General features: G+C 39.1%; 1 protein-coding gene across 2 annotated transcripts; it reads right to left on the bottom strand.

The window, feature by feature from the left end:
* Positions 1 to 5,108: 5,108 nt before the first annotated feature.
* Positions 5,109 to 7,786, bottom strand: LOC104247976 (heat stress transcription factor A-7a-like). 2 transcript variants are annotated; one of them, XM_009804146.2, is made up of 3 exons: positions 7,304 to 7,768; positions 5,822 to 6,562; positions 5,109 to 5,551 (listed from the first exon to the last, which is right to left on the bottom strand). In XM_009804146.2, exons 1-2 carry the CDS (start codon positions 7,634 to 7,636, stop codon positions 5,873 to 5,875), a joined length of 1,023 nt encoding a protein of 340 aa, XP_009802448.1. In that variant the 5' UTR covers positions 7,637 to 7,768; the 3' UTR covers positions 5,109 to 5,551; positions 5,822 to 5,872. The 2 variants fall into 2 exon arrangements, with proteins under 2 accessions (XP_009802448.1, XP_070006859.1); XM_070150758.1 differs by having other exon boundaries at positions 5,247 to 5,551; positions 5,702 to 6,562; positions 7,304 to 7,786.
* Positions 7,787 to 18,306: the final 10,520 nt, after the last annotated feature.

Here is an 18,306-nt window from a genome sequence, read left to right as displayed (position 1 = left end):
TCTTGTTTTCTTTCTTCTTTAAATAAGCTTTTGTTTTTCAGGTGACAATAGTTTTCTCCGTGAAGCTACTATAGAGAGTTATTTTAGTTTACAAAAAAAGAATCTTAAATAGTGATGGTAAATAAATTTTTCGGATAGTAAATATTTATTTTAGACTAATAATTATTTTTTTTGGTAATGTCAGATACTCAAGCAAGCTTCTTCTAAGCTAATACTTCAAAACATACTTTAAATTTTTTCCCTCTTAAATCTTCAAGGATTGCGTATTCTGGTTGAAACTGAAAAGGAAGCATAATGACCTATGAAATTAAAGTGATAACATTATGAAACCAAAATAAATTCTAAGTTGAACATATCAACAGATAATTAAGGACTTTTATATGTTAATTTTCTTTATTGAGTTAGCTATATAAGATCAATATTTATCTTTTTCATGAAAATATACTTTTCTTTTATTACTCAAGCACAAATTTTCATATAATATTTATGCAAAATTTTAAAAAAGTTTTATTCATTAAATTGTGGTACATGCGCAACGCGCGTACCTATATACTAGTAGATCTAAATGTCCAAACAATTAGAAACCTTACAACCTAAAGAAAGAAAAAAAGTAAAATTTCCATTGTGCAACCTCGTTAAAGAAGTGATTATTTTTTAGATATATTTTTTTCAGAATCTTTCATATATTTGGGTAAGTGTTATTTATGGAAGAGAAGAAAAAATTATGGAAGAGAGAGGAAAAAAGAAATGTAATGAAAGTGTATTGATGTAGAGGGGTCCCTTAGTTAATGAGTTACCAACATGAAAGTGCTAAAAAAGTAAAAGAATGTGCCACGGTTTTGAAATACACTAAAATTACTATCATAGTTTTTTAAAAGGGAGCAATCAGGTAAAAATTACAAGGAAAAAAGGAGGTTTGTTATAAAATAAAGACTATAAAGTAAAGACAGATATAGAGAGAAACTGATATATTATTCGAATTCAAATTGATGTACATAATGAACTGAAATCTCTTCTATTTATAGAAGAAAGGAAGCTGCTGTGTAAGCTACTACTATACCAGATATGGATAATCTTCTACTGAGAGTAATGTTTATCCATAATGGAGTATTGAAAAGATAAGCTTATTATACCCGGTATGGATAATCTTCTACCAGGGATAATATTTATCCATAACTGGGTACTGAAAGGATAAGCTTATTATACTTGGTATGGATAATCTTCTACCGGGAGTAATGTTTATCCATAACTGGGTACTGAAAGGATAAACTTATTATACCCGGTATGGATAATCTTCTACCGACGATAATATTTATCCATAACTGGGTACTGAAAGGATAAGCTTATTATACCCGGTATGGATAATCTTCTATCGGGGTAATTTTATCCATAATCGGGTATCGAAGAGATAAGCTTCTTCAGGAAGCTTATTTCCAATAGAGTACTTAAATAGATAAACATATTTACGGTGGAGTCCCATATGAATAAGCTTCTTCAGGAAACTTATTTACAACGAAATACTAAATAAACATCCACAATATAATATATTTATAACAAGGTTAAGATTTTGCCTTTTCTTTGGGGAAAGAAGATAGTATCTGGAAAGTCCATGATTAATAATTAGATGCAACTTGCTACTTTTGGCGCCCTTATTAATTTTTTTAATATTGTTAAACCCTTTCAAAAAAAATTCAGCAGGTCGCTTTTTCAATAGGCGACTACTTCAAAAATTATCTTTTTCTGAAAATAATTCACATGATGAATAAATCGCTCCTTTTGGCAGTAGGCCCCTATTTTATTTTTATTTCTTCAATTTTTCAAAAATTTCAACAGGTCGCCTTCCCAATTAGCGACCACTCCGAACCCTGTTTTTTGCTAAAAAAAATAAAAATAAACGCCATGATTAATAATAATGGGAAAATTTCGCATATGAACAACTGGGATCTCTACTTTTTAATTTTATAGCTCATATTTCAATTTACAACCAACTAACCCAAAAATAATAGGCTAAGATTCAACATCCAACTCCAATAGGTCCTCAAAATTACTATTTAATTTTTAAAAAAGATTTCTCAAGCTTTTAAGTTAATTTTCGAATCAGTAATTGTAACCCAAATATTAGTTCAACAAACCAAATCCATTTGGATGGTGAAAATTAGATTTTTAACAAGCTTAAATATGTGTGTTTAGATTCCGAATTTGATTTTGTGAGAAATTTGGAGTGGGTATTATCTAAAATTGTTAGAAATAGTAGAAGGAGGTTGTATATAAAATTTGAAGTCATTTAATGAAGATTTGGACTGATTTTGAACAAGAATTGCAACTAAAAATCGTGAAAGAAGTTCGTCCACAGACGCTTGTATAAAGTTGTATAATAGTGTATAAGATGTGTTTATACACTCATATACACTATTATACAAGATTATACATAATTATACAAAAAACTGACTTCGTCTTCTTCCTTGCGTTTTTTCTAAAATTTAACTCAAATCTACTCCAAATCAGTTTAAATTTAAATTTTGAACTCTTTTTGATATTTTCAATCAATTGGAACAACACTCAATCCAAACAACTAACAAACTTAAAAAATCTTATTTTTGAAAGGCAAGCTTTGAATGGCCTTCAATGGTGGAATGTTGAATCTTCAATTTTCTTATGTTACAACCAGGTGAGACATGGGAGAAGCAGTAATGGCGGACTGCCCTTGAAGCATATGTAGAAGATGTGAGAAGAAAAGAGAGTGAAAACAATGTTTGTGAGAACATAGATTTAACTCCATAGTTTTTAGAAGCAATGGTTGTAAGAAAACAAATTTTAAATTTGCTAGTGCTTTCAAAATATATACAATATGGGTTAGATCGGGTAAAACATAAAAATATGGACCATTTTTTGTTATGGTGTAAAGCAAAGTGTATTTTCTTGTAATTCTTTCATTAATGGAGTAATTAGGATGCGTCATTAACTTGCTCCTTTTGGCAGTAGGAAGCCTAATAATTTTTTAATTTTTTAAATTTTTCCAAAAATTTCAACAGGTCGCCGCACCAATATACGACCTACTCCATACACTTTTTAACAATAACAACAACGACCCAGTATAATCCCACAAGTGGGGTCTGGGGAGGGTAATATGTACGCAGACCTTACTCCTATCCCGAGGGGCAGAGAGGTTGTTTCCAGGAGACCCTCGGCTCAAGAAAGCAACAAGAGACGATATATTAGTACCATCCGTAGAATTATAATAAAATAACAGCAATATAAGAAATACGTATTAGATGGAAGGTATAATAATAACCAGCAGCTAAAGCCATGCATCAGTAGATGACCACTAGAATCCTAAAACTAACTTCTAACTGTCTAATCTCACTCTAGTGCGTTGTAGAAATATTCACAACTTCCCCCTAACCTACAACCTTAATGTTCGACTTTCTATACATTTTTTAAATAAAAAAATATTGCAAGCCATGATCAATAATTAGATGCTAATAGTTACTTTTATGGGCTACCAGTTAGTAGTACTAATAGATAAGATATGTGGCAATTATTATTATTTTATTGTGACTAATAAATGTTGATTATGTGGCTCTAGTTTGCACCTTCATCTAAGATTTTGGCTGAAGTTTCCAGTAAATAACTGACTGCGTTTTAGGTCCATACAATACAATTATACCATTCTGGAAAAGCCAAAAAGATAGGATTGCAGATTATCCACATTTGTCAAAAGTTGGGGAACATCCATCTATCTTGTCTGCTCTACTTACTTCGATCATTATTCTCGAAGTTACTTCTAATTCAAAATACATATCGCTTCAAATTTTGATTGGAATACGCATTATAATAACAAAATCTACTACATGCATCATAACCTCCTAACCAGGGCGTAGCAAAACCTTTTTTTTAAGCTATATCGTATTTATATAAATATTATCTTACAAGTTAAAAGCCTTAGACCCAATAATTTAGTTGAATATTATTGCAAAGGGAGGTATAGGTTCAATTAAGGGTGTCTAACGGGTGGGCCGGACCGGGTTGGGTAGGGAAAAGTTGAAACCGTTCGGGTTTCGAACCGGGCCGGTTACGAGTTAGGGGTTACCGGACTTAACGGGTTCGGGTTCATCCGGATAAAAATGAACCGTACCGGTTACGGGTCCAAGGGACCGGGCCGGGTCAGGTTAGTTTTTCTTTTTTTTGTTTTTTATGTATTTTGTATAACTTTTGTAATTATATTAATATAAAGTAAATATATAAAGAATACAATGAAGATGAGAAAAAAATTGCACTTAGAAATTGCAAGTGCTACATTTATTTCAAGATTCAAACTTCCAAATTGAAGATTTACATTTAACAACAAGTAAATTAACGAAAAAGAGTAAATTCAAAGGTTTTGCATTGCCTTAGACTCTAAAACTTTAAAAAAATTGAAATCTAGCCTTTAAACCGGTCCGGATCGGGCCGGTTAATCGATTCTACAGGAATTTTGGTTGACCGAGTTTGACCGATCCGATTAACCGGATAAATTAAAGTGAACAGACCAACTCTCCTAACCTCAGTAACCCAACCCACCCGACCCCTAAGTACCGGGCCGGTTGGGGTTTCAACCGGTCTGGGGCGGGGCGGGGCGGTCCCGTATCAACCCGGCCTGTTTGACACCTATAGATTCAATTTTTCTTAGCCTCAAATTTTTAACAAAAATACTCTGCTAAAAAATGTTCAAAAAATAAAACATTTAGGGCTAGCCTCGAACCTACAACCTTTACAAACTCAAATATGAGCTTGACCAGTGGATCAGAAAATAGTCTTTGCTAAGAAACAATGTCAGCTAAGAAACAATGTCATTACTGTATATTGTCTCGTGTCTACAGAATATTAGTATAAACAATAGTATTTTTTTCCGGCGATGCACTATCGGATAATACCGCTTCCATCCATTTGCGTCCGCCCCTGCTTCTAATATATAATTTGTTTCTATATAGGCAAATTAATTTCTTACTTATGTGAGAAAATGAGAAAAATATGTACCTAACTTGAGCGACGTTATATTGTCAAAGAACACAGTGACGGAAGCAGAATTTTCATTCAAAAAATTAAAAAAAGTAAACACGTAAAGAAACTAAGGAAATTTAACATCTAATATATATGATACACAATGTAATTTTTGACAAAAGAGACTCAGCTTAACCCCTTCCGCCCACCTAACTCCGCCACTGCTTAGAGACCAACCCTTTTCATTCGGATTCATGAGGCAACCATTTTAAACATCAAAGCTGAGAAACAGCATTAATGTTAAAAGCAGAGTAGAACAGAGCAATATGGTTAACAAGCCTACATCTCCTGTGCACCTACTAAACAACCACCTAAGAACAACAAAAACCACCTTAATGTTTGCATCTTCTATTTTTGCTATATAAACTTTGTACATTGTTAGTCACTAACTGATAAAGACTGACAATAAACACATAATCTAAACACCATCCCACTTTCTTGATTTTGGCTCCTGTGCAGTTGAAAGAGAATTAAACATCTCTTCAAAAAAGCTGCTTCCTTATTTGCCCTCCTACAACATGAAAAAGGTACAACTATGAGTTTTACAGTGCACATGACAATAGTTTACTCCCAGAATAAAAATCTAACAACAACAACAACAACAGATCCAGTGTAATTCCACAATTAGGGTTTGGGGAAGACAGTATGTACACAGCCGTACCTCTAGCCTTGTAAAGGTAGAGATATTGTTTCTGATATATCCTCGACCCAAGAAAAACAGTCACAGCATTATCGAAAAGCCAGAACAAAAAATGCAACAACAATGAAAGCAGAGCTATACCAATTATCTTTTAGTGCTGAACCAGGACAGCTAACTTGCTCAACAAACTCTCTAACTTGCAATCAAATCCTCGAGTTCAAGAACAATATCACTGTGATGTTTATCATTTTCTGCTCCATTCTCATATATCATATCATCTTCCATTAGCTTCTCCCACAATATATAATTCTCAGATGACATGTCTTGGCTATTCCTTTTCTGTTCGTCCGCAGGACTGTTTGATTCATCAGAGGAGAGCAGTGTTTGTATTTCAGACTTAATTGTTGTGAATTCCTCTTGAACTTGAAGACTCTGTCCATCACATTGAGTATTAGCCAATCTCCTCTTTTTTGTAACAGTACCATTGTCTAAAGTCTTCCTCTGTTTAATCTTCTCAATCAAATGTTGAACAAAGAGAGGATTCTTGAATGCTTTTGCCATAAAGATAACCATATACTTTTGCCTAGTCTCACTATTCTGTAACCTCTCTTTAACAGTAGCTAAGTAGCTTTCTGTGCTCTCTTGTTGTTGTTTTAGACTCTGGACTTCCATTTTCAATGTGTTTTGATCCTTTTTCAGCTTCTCTAATTCAGCCTCAATCCCATCCTTATTGCAAGAACCAAGCCATGATTGTGCTGATCCTGATCCTTGATGAGTATACTGCTGCTTTCTCCTCTTTATATTTATCAGCAAATGCTTCTTCCCTTTCTGAAATCCCTCATTTGCAAATTCCCATCTGTCTGAATCAATCTTCCTGAAACGCTACAACCCCCACAAAAAAATATACTTAAAACCCAATAAACCATAATCAAATAAAATTGGGTTTATGTTTTTATATACTTTTAACATGAAGAAAAAAAAAAGAGGGCGACCCCGTGCACAAGGCATGCTGTGTGATTGCAGGGTCCAGGAAAGGACCGCAGCCAAAGGATTGGATGATGCAGGCAGCCTACACCAACCTAATGCAAGAATTAATGGCTGCTTCACGGCTCGAACAGTGAGCTTAGGTCGCATGGAGACAACTTGCTCCAAGGCTCATCTTCATATACTTTAACATGCAAGTGCATTACCATGCGATAGCAGCTCAATTACCATTTTTATCAAATTACCTATTAATGCTTGTACTGACGACTTTTTCCACTATCAGTGAAATTTAACATATAATAACAGCTCAACTACCATTTTTATCAAATTACCAATTAGTGCTTATCAAAAAACTATAACAACCATAAGTGACCTGATTGTATAAATATATCATATGCTATGAGTACATAGAGTTTAAAACTTAACCAACAACAGGAGCACTCAATCACTACTTCACTAAAGAAATTTGAAAATTCCTTAAGAAACACTTAATTTAACTTTCAATTCTGAACTCACCATATAAGAAATAAAAAAAAATTAGCAGCAGCAATTACATATAAGGCCAAGGATAAGTGTTCATTTCCCAGCTAATTGTAAATTGTAACAGAAAACAAAGTAACATATAATTGGGAAACTTACGTAGGTATTAAGCTGGCGAATGAAGCTAGAGAAGTTATTATGCTTAAAATGTTTAGGCAAAAGATCGATAGAGAACTTATGAGGATCCCAAACAACAAAGCTGGTTTTGGTATTACTCCAAGAGATTATAGAGTCAGTATTAGGATCATCCACCAATTCAAATGTTTTCTTCAAAAATGGTGGTGGACCCATATCACGTAACCCCTCCAATGGCTTTGGCAGTAGTGAGCTAATAATGTCATCTTCTTCATCAAGAAATAGTACTGGCTCTTCTTTCACTGTTTGTAGTCCGCCATTGATGACATCATCTGTTACCATTTTCTCCTGTTCCATCTCTAATGTTCAAAACCAGAACTACTTTGTTTTTAAACTCTGATTTGGGTTCAAATTTTTGCAGATAAAATTAAGGGAACTCAGTGAACGTGGGAAATGGATTTTCTGAGAGAGGATATTTTTTGCAGAAAAAGCGACGAAAATAATGGTGACAGACTCAGAGTACTGGGCAAGTATAAATTGTATAGTAGGGGTTGGGGTGGGAGTGGGGGGGGGTTTGGGGGGGTGGGATGGCGGTGACGGTGCACTGTGTGTGTGTGTGAATTAGAAAGCAAATAAGGAAAAGCGATGTGTAACGAACCGTTTCGGAGAATGTTGCCATTTGTATTTTTACTTCATCTATCCCACGTCATTAAGTCCCTCAATTTTTAAGAAACTTTTGTTTGACCCATAACATTATTAGTTTTTGGCCCTTTGGACCTTTACTAATTTAATGATGCAACTAAATTTTGTGATACATAGACCTCTCTATTAATTAACGACCACTGTGTAAGTGAAACTCATCAACTTTAATTTCTCATTTAGGATTTAATGCAGTCCTTATCCAAAATTTCTTTTTGAAGTATAAAGACGATATTCATCTGTAGTTAAGTGTTTATTCATATGAACTTAGTCGATATTTGAGTAACGATATATTTTATCGTTTGTATCAAATTTTTATGCACATCACGTTAAGCTATTTATAAATGCTATTACACATACTATAATTTTGATGTATTTTTTGCAAATTATTTACAAGACATCATGATAACTTGTAATCTTATGAATCAGATTTTGAATTTTGTGTGAGTTTAAATCTTTTGCAGTTATCAAATATTTGGTTAGTAAATATATGAGCTATTAGTTACACGTGGAATATGTGCAAGAAAACGAGACCTTTTACATGTTAGAGCAAGAAGTATGCATTATACGATTAAAGACATTAATCTATAGTTTTAAAAATAACGGATTGATTAATGACTTGACTTTATATAAATAGTTGAAACATAATACATAGAACCAATCAAAGTTATATAAGGTGATTCATATAATTCCTCGAAGAGCTATTAATTCTTTGTTTGCTGGGGGAAAACTTAAGCGTCGAGATTCAATTCAAATGACAAATATCTCACCCAAGAACCTCAATCTTAACACTTCTTGATCGACATTAATATTTTCAACTCTCAATTCTGCTTATAAAGTTTGAGGGTCTATTTGAAAGCTTTTAATTTTTTTAGGGCCCTAGGAGGAAAAGAGACCAAACAAGCCAAAGGCAAGCTTTATCCGTTCTTTGGCTATAAGAAGGAAACAGCAGCAGTTGAAAATATTCGGAGGGATAAATACAACACAAAGCAGAGTCAGGTGTCCGTGGTAGCAGGTGGCTACGTTAGTGCATGCAACAAATGCCATAACATTACGCTTTTTGAATATTTTATTGAGATAATTCGAGCTGTATAAAAGGAAATCTTCGAGCAACAATAAGATTGTCTTTATTTTATATGTTATCGTCTCGTAAAACAACCACTAATACTTATATTAGAATAGTTTTCTACGTCAACCCCTTGAATTGTAGTCTTTTATCGAATTCTGAATGGATATAGGATACTTTACGCCCCAAGATGCCAAAAAAATCGAAATGTATACAGGAGAAGATTTAGAACTTCATATTGGGCTTAAAATGTTCATTAAGTAAGTACGTTTATTAATAATGTAATAATTAATACGTAGGGGTATCAAATTGGCGGGTTAGATCGATTTTGGAGGGTTAAAACGGATTGAGTTAACAATTGGACGAGTTAGTTACTTGGATTAAGATGGGCTGGGTCAAAATGAACTAAAATTTGGGTCAGAGCCCAACTCGCCCAACTCTTATCAATCTTTAGTTAATATATGTTATTTTCTTATGAATTGTATAATTACTAAATAAGACATGTTCTCTTTTGTTATGGTCATATAAAACAAACAAATAAATTTATTTCTAGATATTCTAGCAAAATTACTCCTGCATCGATTTGGATTAAAAATCAATTCAGCTTTAAATGGATTGAGATGGATTGTATCAAGATGAGTTGAGTTCAATAAATGGGCGTGCCAATAATGAGTCCAACCTTGAACGAGTTGGACGGGTTATTTGGGCTTGGGCCAAATTTGACAGTCCTATTAACACGTTAAATCGTCTTACTAAACTTTTTTTTAGTAAGAGAGGAAACCCGCAGCTGCTACAACCTCTATTACATGTTATGCCCTCTGAGTGTGCGCAATGAGAAAATCTCTGTCTGTGTAATAGTCTGCAAATCATACAAAAATATAAACTGCATTAGACAAATCCTACATGACAGATTCTACTCAAAAAGTATTAAGGGGATTAATCCCAAACCATCCGTATAAATTATCACCCTCCCAACTGGGCAACCCCGAAGGGTTACTAAAACTTAAAATCCATAAAATTAAAATTTTAATTTAGCCTCTGACTAGTTTATAGGACCCACTTCAAAAATGTATTGTGAGGTGTGTGATAAATTGCGTGGCACTTTTGTATGAATGGCACGAGAGGAAGATAGTATGACTCTGAAATGCTTATCGAATAGTGGCATATTTCACTTCCCCCCTCCTCTATCGTTATCTCAAATAATAAAAACGTCCAGTTTTTTTCTTTTGAGACGTCAGTCGTGTAGTTTTTTGTTACCTAATTTTTACGTTCTCAACCCTCGTTTATACAACACCCTTTTACTAAAAAAATTCAAAAAATCAGTAATCACAATTCAAGGGAAACAAGTTTGTTTCTTTATTGTATGGGTCAAAATCTCACTAGAATGATCATCCTTAAAAGGAATGATAAGGGATCGATCAAGCTGTAATGATGCCCACGGGGCGAGATAGCAAATAACACCTCGGCCATCGCCGGGGTCAAATTGTCGGAAAGCGTACATCACAGAACAAGCATTGTGATCGAGCAGATGACGAAAGATACAGTCGTTAGAAATGTTACGCAACACCTTCTTGAGATTCCTTGGAAGGGCGACGTAAGGCTAAGCAACTGATGTCAGTGCAGTTACTGTCCGCCAACTAAGATCCCCTCCGTACGCTAGACTAGATTGTCAGTGCCGTATGAGAAAACCAATGTCAAGAGCAATTGAGAGAACAGAAATGAGAATTGAGAATGAAAGAAAGCTTGATTGCATTAATGAAAGCTATTACATAAAAGCAACGCGATGTCGAGGGGGAGAGACACCAGTACAGAGAATTGTTTGCTTGATAGAAAGTTTGATTGGTTGATCCCCCCTAATAATGCTTAAAAAAATAACCAAAGCTACACGACTAGACTTGATTAAGCTAGAGAAACATAATGGAAGTACATGAAATAAAACTACTCTATATCTACAATGAAAAGGACTTAGTTTCCTACAAGGCAGAAACAGGTCCGTTGTCAGCAGCAGCATCTTTGGCATCACGGTCGGTACGCGTGCCATTGTCTGCGCGTGCGGTGCTGTTGGCATCTGCCTGCGGCTGGGCGCTGACGAGGGATATCGGTGGGGCGACAGAGGCACCTGCGCGCTTGTCACTTGGCGTGGCCAAGACCACAGGGTCGTCTGTGGCGCTAGGCATTGGGAGGTTTGCTAGGACGCCACGGGGCGTGCCCAAGGGGTCATGGGGCATGGCTGGAATGCTGCCCATGACATTCTCCCCCACCTGGGTTGGCGACATCCTCGGCGCCTTACTTGCAATATAATCTTCAATTAGGTTCTTGTACGCTTTGAGGTTTGTTCCCCTCTCCCACGTATTCTCCTTTGCATCACAACCCTGTCATTTCACCAAGAACTCTTGGTGATCTTTCCTTGAGGCATGAATCACTCTATCATCAAGGATAGCTTCAACACGCCTTTCCCTAGTTGAATTGGGACCTCGAATACTGGGTATTGTGAGCTGGCTCCGTGAAGCCGAAAAGGTTTCAGGAGACTGATATGGAAGACATGATGAATTTTCCACCAAGCTGGGGTATCCACCCGATATGCAACTTTCCCAATGCGCCTTTCAATGGACAAGGGTCCAATGTATTTTTGCAATAGGTGAGGGTGATGGACCCCCTGCAAATAAGTACCGCTTTGAGATTTTGACCATCACTTTGTCTCCTACTTGGTATTCAACAAAGCGATGATTCTGATCAGCATGCCTCTTCATCCGCTTTTGAGCTTTGACAAGATAGCTCTGCACTATCTCCAAATTTCGCTTCCATTCTTTTGAGAAGCTAGCAACTCAAGGAGATTTAGACATGTTTGGTGCATTCACTATGTGTGGGAGTAGCGGTTGTTGTCCGGTAACAATTTCAAAAGCGCTTTTGTTTGTACTAGAGCTCTTTTGTGAATTGAAACACAGTTGAGCAGCATCCAAAAGCTTCACCCAATTCATCTGCGATCTAGTTACAAAGTGGCGGAGATATTCCTCCAACATACCATTGAAGCGCTCCTTTTAGCCATCAGATTGTGGATGAAAACTTGAGTTGTGACTCAATTTTGACCCAAGCACTTAAAGAGTTGGGTCCAAAAGTTGCTAGTGAAGTGTGAGTCTCAATCACTGACAATGTCATTGGGAAGGCCCCAATATTTAACGACATGAGAGAAGAAGAGTCGATCTGTATCTTCTGCTGATATATATTGTGGGGCTGCAATAAAGGTAGCATACTTGGAAAATCGATCCACCACAACCATAATAGTTGTGATATCTCCGACCTTGGGCAATCCCTTAATGAAGTCCAGGGATACTCTTTCCCAAGGTCTTTTTGGGACAACTAGTGGTTCCAAGAGTCCCGCTTGTGTCAAGCGGTCTGACTTGTCTTTCTAGCATACTAGACAAGTCTTCATATACTGAGTGACATCATCGGACATTTGAGGCCAATAATATGCACGGCGAAGTAATGCCATTGTGCGTTCTTCATCAGGATGGCATGCCCATAGAGTATCATGACATTCCGCCAGAAGAGTCCTTCACAGATCTCCTCCTTTAGGAACATAAAGTCGGTTCCCTTTCACTTTTAGAAAACCATCTTCTATGTAGAACTGACGAGTCTTGCCCTGTCCTACTAAATCAACCAAATACTGTGTAGCAGGATCCTTGGTGAGTAGATCCTGTATCTGGTCCTTGATGCAGGTGGCTACTTCGCTCCCCCTTAGGGTGGCAAGTAGGCACACCGATGCTAGATCAGCCCTCCGGCTGAGCACATCAGCAACATGATTGGTGTTCCCACTTTGGTACTCCAGGTTGAAGTGGAATCCAGCTAGAAGTTCCTGCCACCTGGCCTGTCGACCATTTAGCTTTGGCTGGGTCATGAAATGGCTAACTGCCTTGTTGTCTGTCTTGACCACGAACGGGGTCCCCACAAGATAGTGCCTCCAAAGGCGTAAGAAGTGGATGACAACCAATAATTCTTTCTCATGGGCGACATAGCGTTGCTCTGCATCCTTCAGATTCTGACTCTCGTACGCTATAGTATGCCCTTCTTGTAGCAAGACACCGCCGAGGGAATAGTCGGATGCATCCGTTTGGACCTCGAATGGCTTGGCCAAATCAGGGAGGGCCAAGACAGGGACTACTAGACATAGCCATTTTTAATGCGTTGAAGGCCTCCGCTCCCCTCGGTCCCCAATCCCAGGGTGTGACCTTCTTGAGGTGTTTTGTCAAGGGCACCGCGATGAGGGAGTAGTTTTTCACAAATCGCTGGTAGAAGTTGCATAGGTCAAGGAACGCCCTCAAGGCATGGACATCCTTAGGCGGCGGCCAATCTGTGATTGCTTGAATCTTCTGTTGGTCCATCTTGATCCTTCCTTCCTTGATGACATGTCAGAGGAAGTCAATTTGCTTTTGAGCAAAGGAGCACTTGGATAGCTTCACATATAATTCATGCTCCCGCAAACGAGCTAGGACCTTCCGCAAGTGCACTAGGTGTTCTTCCAATGTTTGGCTATATACTACAATGTCATCCAAGTAGACCACCATGAATTCGTCAATGTACTCTCGGAAGACTTGGTTCATCAGAGTGCAAAATGTAGCTGGGGTGTTGGTCAAGCCGAACGACATGACCAGGAAGTCGTACAACCCATATCTTGTCACACAGTTAGTCTTTGTTCATCACCCTCTGCGATCCAAACTTGCTAGTAACCTGTCTTGAGGTCTATCTTGGTGAACACCGTCACACCACCCAGTCTATCAAACAAGTCCGCCATTAGAGGAATAAGGTACTTGTTCTTTACGGTGATTGTGTTTAGAGCTATCCATACAGAGTTGCAGGCTGCCATCATGTTTCTTTTGGAATAGAATAGGGGACATGTATGGGGACTTAGAGGGTACAATGATCCCTGTATCTAGCATTTCCGTCAATTTTCTCCGAAGCTTGGTGAGTTCGGGTTGTGACATTCTGTTAGGAGCCCGGGCAAGTGGCTACGCGCCCGGTACCAACTCAATTTCATGGTCCACGGTGCGCCTAGGGGGGAGCCGCTTTGGCATGTCTTGTGGCATGACATCTTCAAACTCTAGTAGTAACTCCTTCATAGGTTCAGGAATGGGACCCGAGGAGCGTTCTATATCTTCAATGTAGAGGGTTGCCAAGAACGTAGGTTCATTCCTTTTGACCCCCTTCTTCAACTGCAAGGCCGAGATGTTCTCAACGGCTATCTTCATGGGCATGCACGGGATAATACAGGGCTTGGCCCTATTGGTTACCATCATTAGTAGAATGTCTACAAATGGTACAGGCATGATGTTGGTTTGCCTTAGGAATTCCAACCCAACTATCAACTCAAAGTCATATATGATCACCACTCGCAGGTTGAATTTTCCTTCGTAAGGGCCAAGCTTCACCGGTACTTCTTTGGCTATTCCACCCACTGGCTGGGGAGGTGAGTTGATATCCTTGACACTACCTCTACCTTTCCCTACAACTAGGCCAAGGCACTCCACCTGAGTCGAGGCTAAGTAGTTGTGGGTAGCCCCCGTGTCTATCATATCCCGAATGGGCTTGCCATTCACCTTCATCTCCACGAACATTAAGGTCCTCTCTTGTTTAAGAGGAGTCTCCTTATCCAACTTCTTTTTCCCTTTTTTGGTGACAGGACATGGGTCCTTTTTCTTACGGATACCAGCACTGGTCTCCGCTAATGCCTCAGAAATGGAGCCAACAATTGCATTGAAGGCACCTACTGGTTCAGACTGGTCTGTATTGTCTGAGTCGTCATCAGTCCCATCATCACAAGCCTAATGGGCATTCATCTATGCATGTGGGAACTCATTGTTCCAATGTGGCACACCGTAATGACGGCATCCTGAAAGAGGCTTTCTCCCCCTGTCATTGTTGTTTGACGCAACACTGTTGCTGCCTGAGGAGGGAGCCTTAGATTTGGTTGAGCTCCGATCTCACCCACTTCTGCTAGGGCCACCATTGCTAGGCTGGCCCCCTGAATCCCGCTCGGGCAGGCGGTTGAGGCCTATCCTTCCGAGCTTCCATTTGATAGTCCCCAAGGCATTCCGCTGCTTGGATTGCCTTGGGCAGGGTATCTACCCTTTGTCTTTGTAGCTCCACACGGGCATAAGGTTTCAACCCTTCCAAGAAGGTGAAGAGATTGTCTTTGTCCCCCCATGTCGCGTATGCTTAGCATGAGCGCGGAGAATTCCCGCACTGATTTGGTATGGCGGAGCTCCCGTAGTTTTCTCCTTGCATTGTATTCAACATTTTCGGGGAAGAACTGTAGGCGTATGGCTGCCTTCAATTCTGCCCATGTCTTGAGAGCATCTTCGCCGGCCCTGATGGCTTCGTACTTCACCCGCCACCAGAGTTTAGCATCACCCTGAAGATACATGGCATTAGTTGCTACCTTTTTAGCTTCTTCTAGGCCCCCAACAATATTGAAATACTGTTCGACGCCAAAGATGAAGTTCTTCACTTCCTTGGCATTCCTATCTCCACCGTATGGCTTTGGCTCAGGAATTTTTAGTTTTTGTGTCGTGGAAGCGAGGTTCACAGCGCCCCCGATTTAGTTTCCACCGCCTCGAAGCAGGTCCTGTAAAGCAGCATTGACAACATTGAGCTTGTCCGTCAAGTCGTCAATAGTTTGTTGTATGGCAGTCACCCTGTCTGCCTCCTGTGCCCTGTAAGCTAAATCCTTGGCACGCGCTTGTTGGAGTCCCTCGAATTTGCCAAAAATTTCGGCTGCCTCTGTGGCTGCCATTTGTCGGTCTCCCTCGGAGTCGTGACTGATGTTTTCTATGTCAACTTCGGCTTGGAGCACCCTGCGGTCCAGGTCATCCAACCTTTTCCCTAGGCTGGTTCTTAGTTCAGGCACCGTATCCATGATAGGCTATAATCTGTCAACCGTCTGTTCAAGGGCTGCAATGCAGTCCCCATGATTCACTATGGTCAGAAATGGTGGTAATGGCAATGCGTTCCCTCGTTCGATATCGAGCCTAGGTTCTGATACCAACTGTTATGTGGTGCCTTCCTAAGATTCCTTGGAAGGGCGACGTAAGGCTAAGCAACTGTTGTCAGTGCAATTACTGTCTGCCAACTGAGGTCCCCTCCTTACGCTAGACTAGATTGTCAGTGTCGTACGGGAAAACCAATGTCAAGAGCAATTGAGAAAACAAAAATGAGAACTAAGAATGAAATAAAGCTTGATTGCATTAATGAAAGCTATTATAGAAAAACAACGCAGTGTCGAGGGAGAGAGACACCAGTATAGAGAATTGTTTGTTTGTTAGAAAGTTTGATTGCTTGATCCCTCTTAATAATGCTTAAAAAAATAACCAAAGCTACACGACTAGATTTGACTAAGCTAGAGAAACATAATGGAAGTACATGAAATAAAACTACTCTATATTTACAATGAAAAGGACTTACTTTCCTACAAGGCAGAAATATGTTCGTTGTCAGCAGCAGCGTCTTTGGCATCATGGTCGGTGCGCGCGACATTGTCTGTGCATGTGGCGCTGTTGGCATCTGCCTGCGGCTAGGCGCTGGCAAGGGATATCAGTGGGGCGACAGAGGCAAATGCACGCTTGTCATTGGGCGCGGCCAAGACCACGGGGCTGTCCGTGGCGCTAGGTATTGGGAGGCTTGCTAGGATGCCACAGGGCGCGCCCAAGGGGTCATGGGGCATGGCTGGAAAGCCGCCCATGACAGAAAGCACGCCGGTCAAAAACCATTGGATAAAAGGGAAAGGAACTATATATGTGGGGGGAAAGTCCAGATAAAAGGGGGGGGGGGATTCAGAAGATAGCCACGACAATAGAAAAAACGAGAGGAATCTCTTGTTTATCAACAGTTACCTCTCTTCCCCTTCTCTGCTCCCATTATTATGATGCATATCCACCATAGATGTAAGCTCATCTCTCATGTAATGTACGATTATTACATTAAGAAATCTTACGCGGTCTTATTCTTTTTTTATTTCGTACTTTATATGCTTGAATCTGGAATTAATTATGTTTGGCTAAGATCTACTTTCTTTATTATCAATAATTAGTTTGACAAAAGGGTTTTACACTTTTTGGTCAAATAATTTGGCGCTATCTGTGGGGATTTCTTAGTTTCCTTCAGATCTAGAACCGGCGAAATATCACCACGTACTTGAAAGAGTGGTAAGTAAACCTTCGAGACAACCGTACTAATCTAGGTCAGGCTGCTACATAAAAGTAGAAGTTATAACTAATATCTATGAAAAACCCACATCTCACTAATAGCAATAGGTTTAGCATGACGTACGCATGTTCAAAATACGATCATGGTCATCTGGCATGACAACACCCCCATTTGACGCATTTACCTTATATATTAACCCGCATTCCCACCCTTCATGAGGGGACGACAGCTTGTTGCCTGGTCCTTTGAAAGAATGGGCACATCCTGCGCTGCTTTCATATTCCCCCACGCATTGGATGGTCCATAAATGAAGTATGACATGTTTCCCTTGTTGTTAGTACAAATCGAACGAGATCGGACCGAGACTCAATTTCAACACTTCAGCAAGTGAGGTGGGCCCAACCCGCGCGAAGCCTAAACGCTGTTAAAAATGAAGTTGAACACTGTCGCTAAATCTAAAACCACCATTCAAACACCAGGCAAAGCGAGTAATGCTACAACGTCGCTCTTTTCGCTGACCCGTTGGATCGAGGTACGAAAAATTTCATTTTGATTTATTCTCTGTTATTGGTTTAAACAGTAACTCGAGCACTTGCACGGGCAAGTGAGCAAAGGAGCATTCCAACTAGAAACAATGGAAGGAAAACTACTATAAAATAATTGGAATGTCGCCTACCTCAAGTACTTCAACTTCTGAAAAAGGACACCCCTCAAGTTGTACTCTTTTTCCCTCACTCGGGTTTTGTCCCAATTGGGTTTTCTCGGGAGGTTTTTAACGAGGTGACGAAGGGGATGTCTTGAAGTTCAAGCATGATTCATCACCCTCGCTTGTTGACTACTTCCCCAGACCGGGCGATGAAGAGACTAGATACACGGAAACTTCTCCAATATATGTATGAAACGAACATGTATAACATTCTCCAATGAGTGAAATAGCAATATTTTGTTCTCCCCATCATCGTATTCTCCAATGCAAGCAAAATTAAGCAAAATGGGACTCACCCAGGAAATGAGTCATATTCTCCCATGCAAGCAAAATTAAGCAAACTGGGACTCACCCAGGAAA

The sequence above is a fragment of the Nicotiana sylvestris genome, chromosome 7, assembly GCF_000393655.2.
Source record: "Nicotiana sylvestris chromosome 7, ASM39365v2, whole genome shotgun sequence".
In the NCBI taxonomy this organism is placed as follows: domain Eukaryota; kingdom Viridiplantae; phylum Streptophyta; class Magnoliopsida; order Solanales; family Solanaceae; genus Nicotiana; species Nicotiana sylvestris.
The sequence above is the reverse complement of the archived record's forward strand: the minus strand, read 5'-3'. Positions and strand labels throughout refer to the sequence as shown.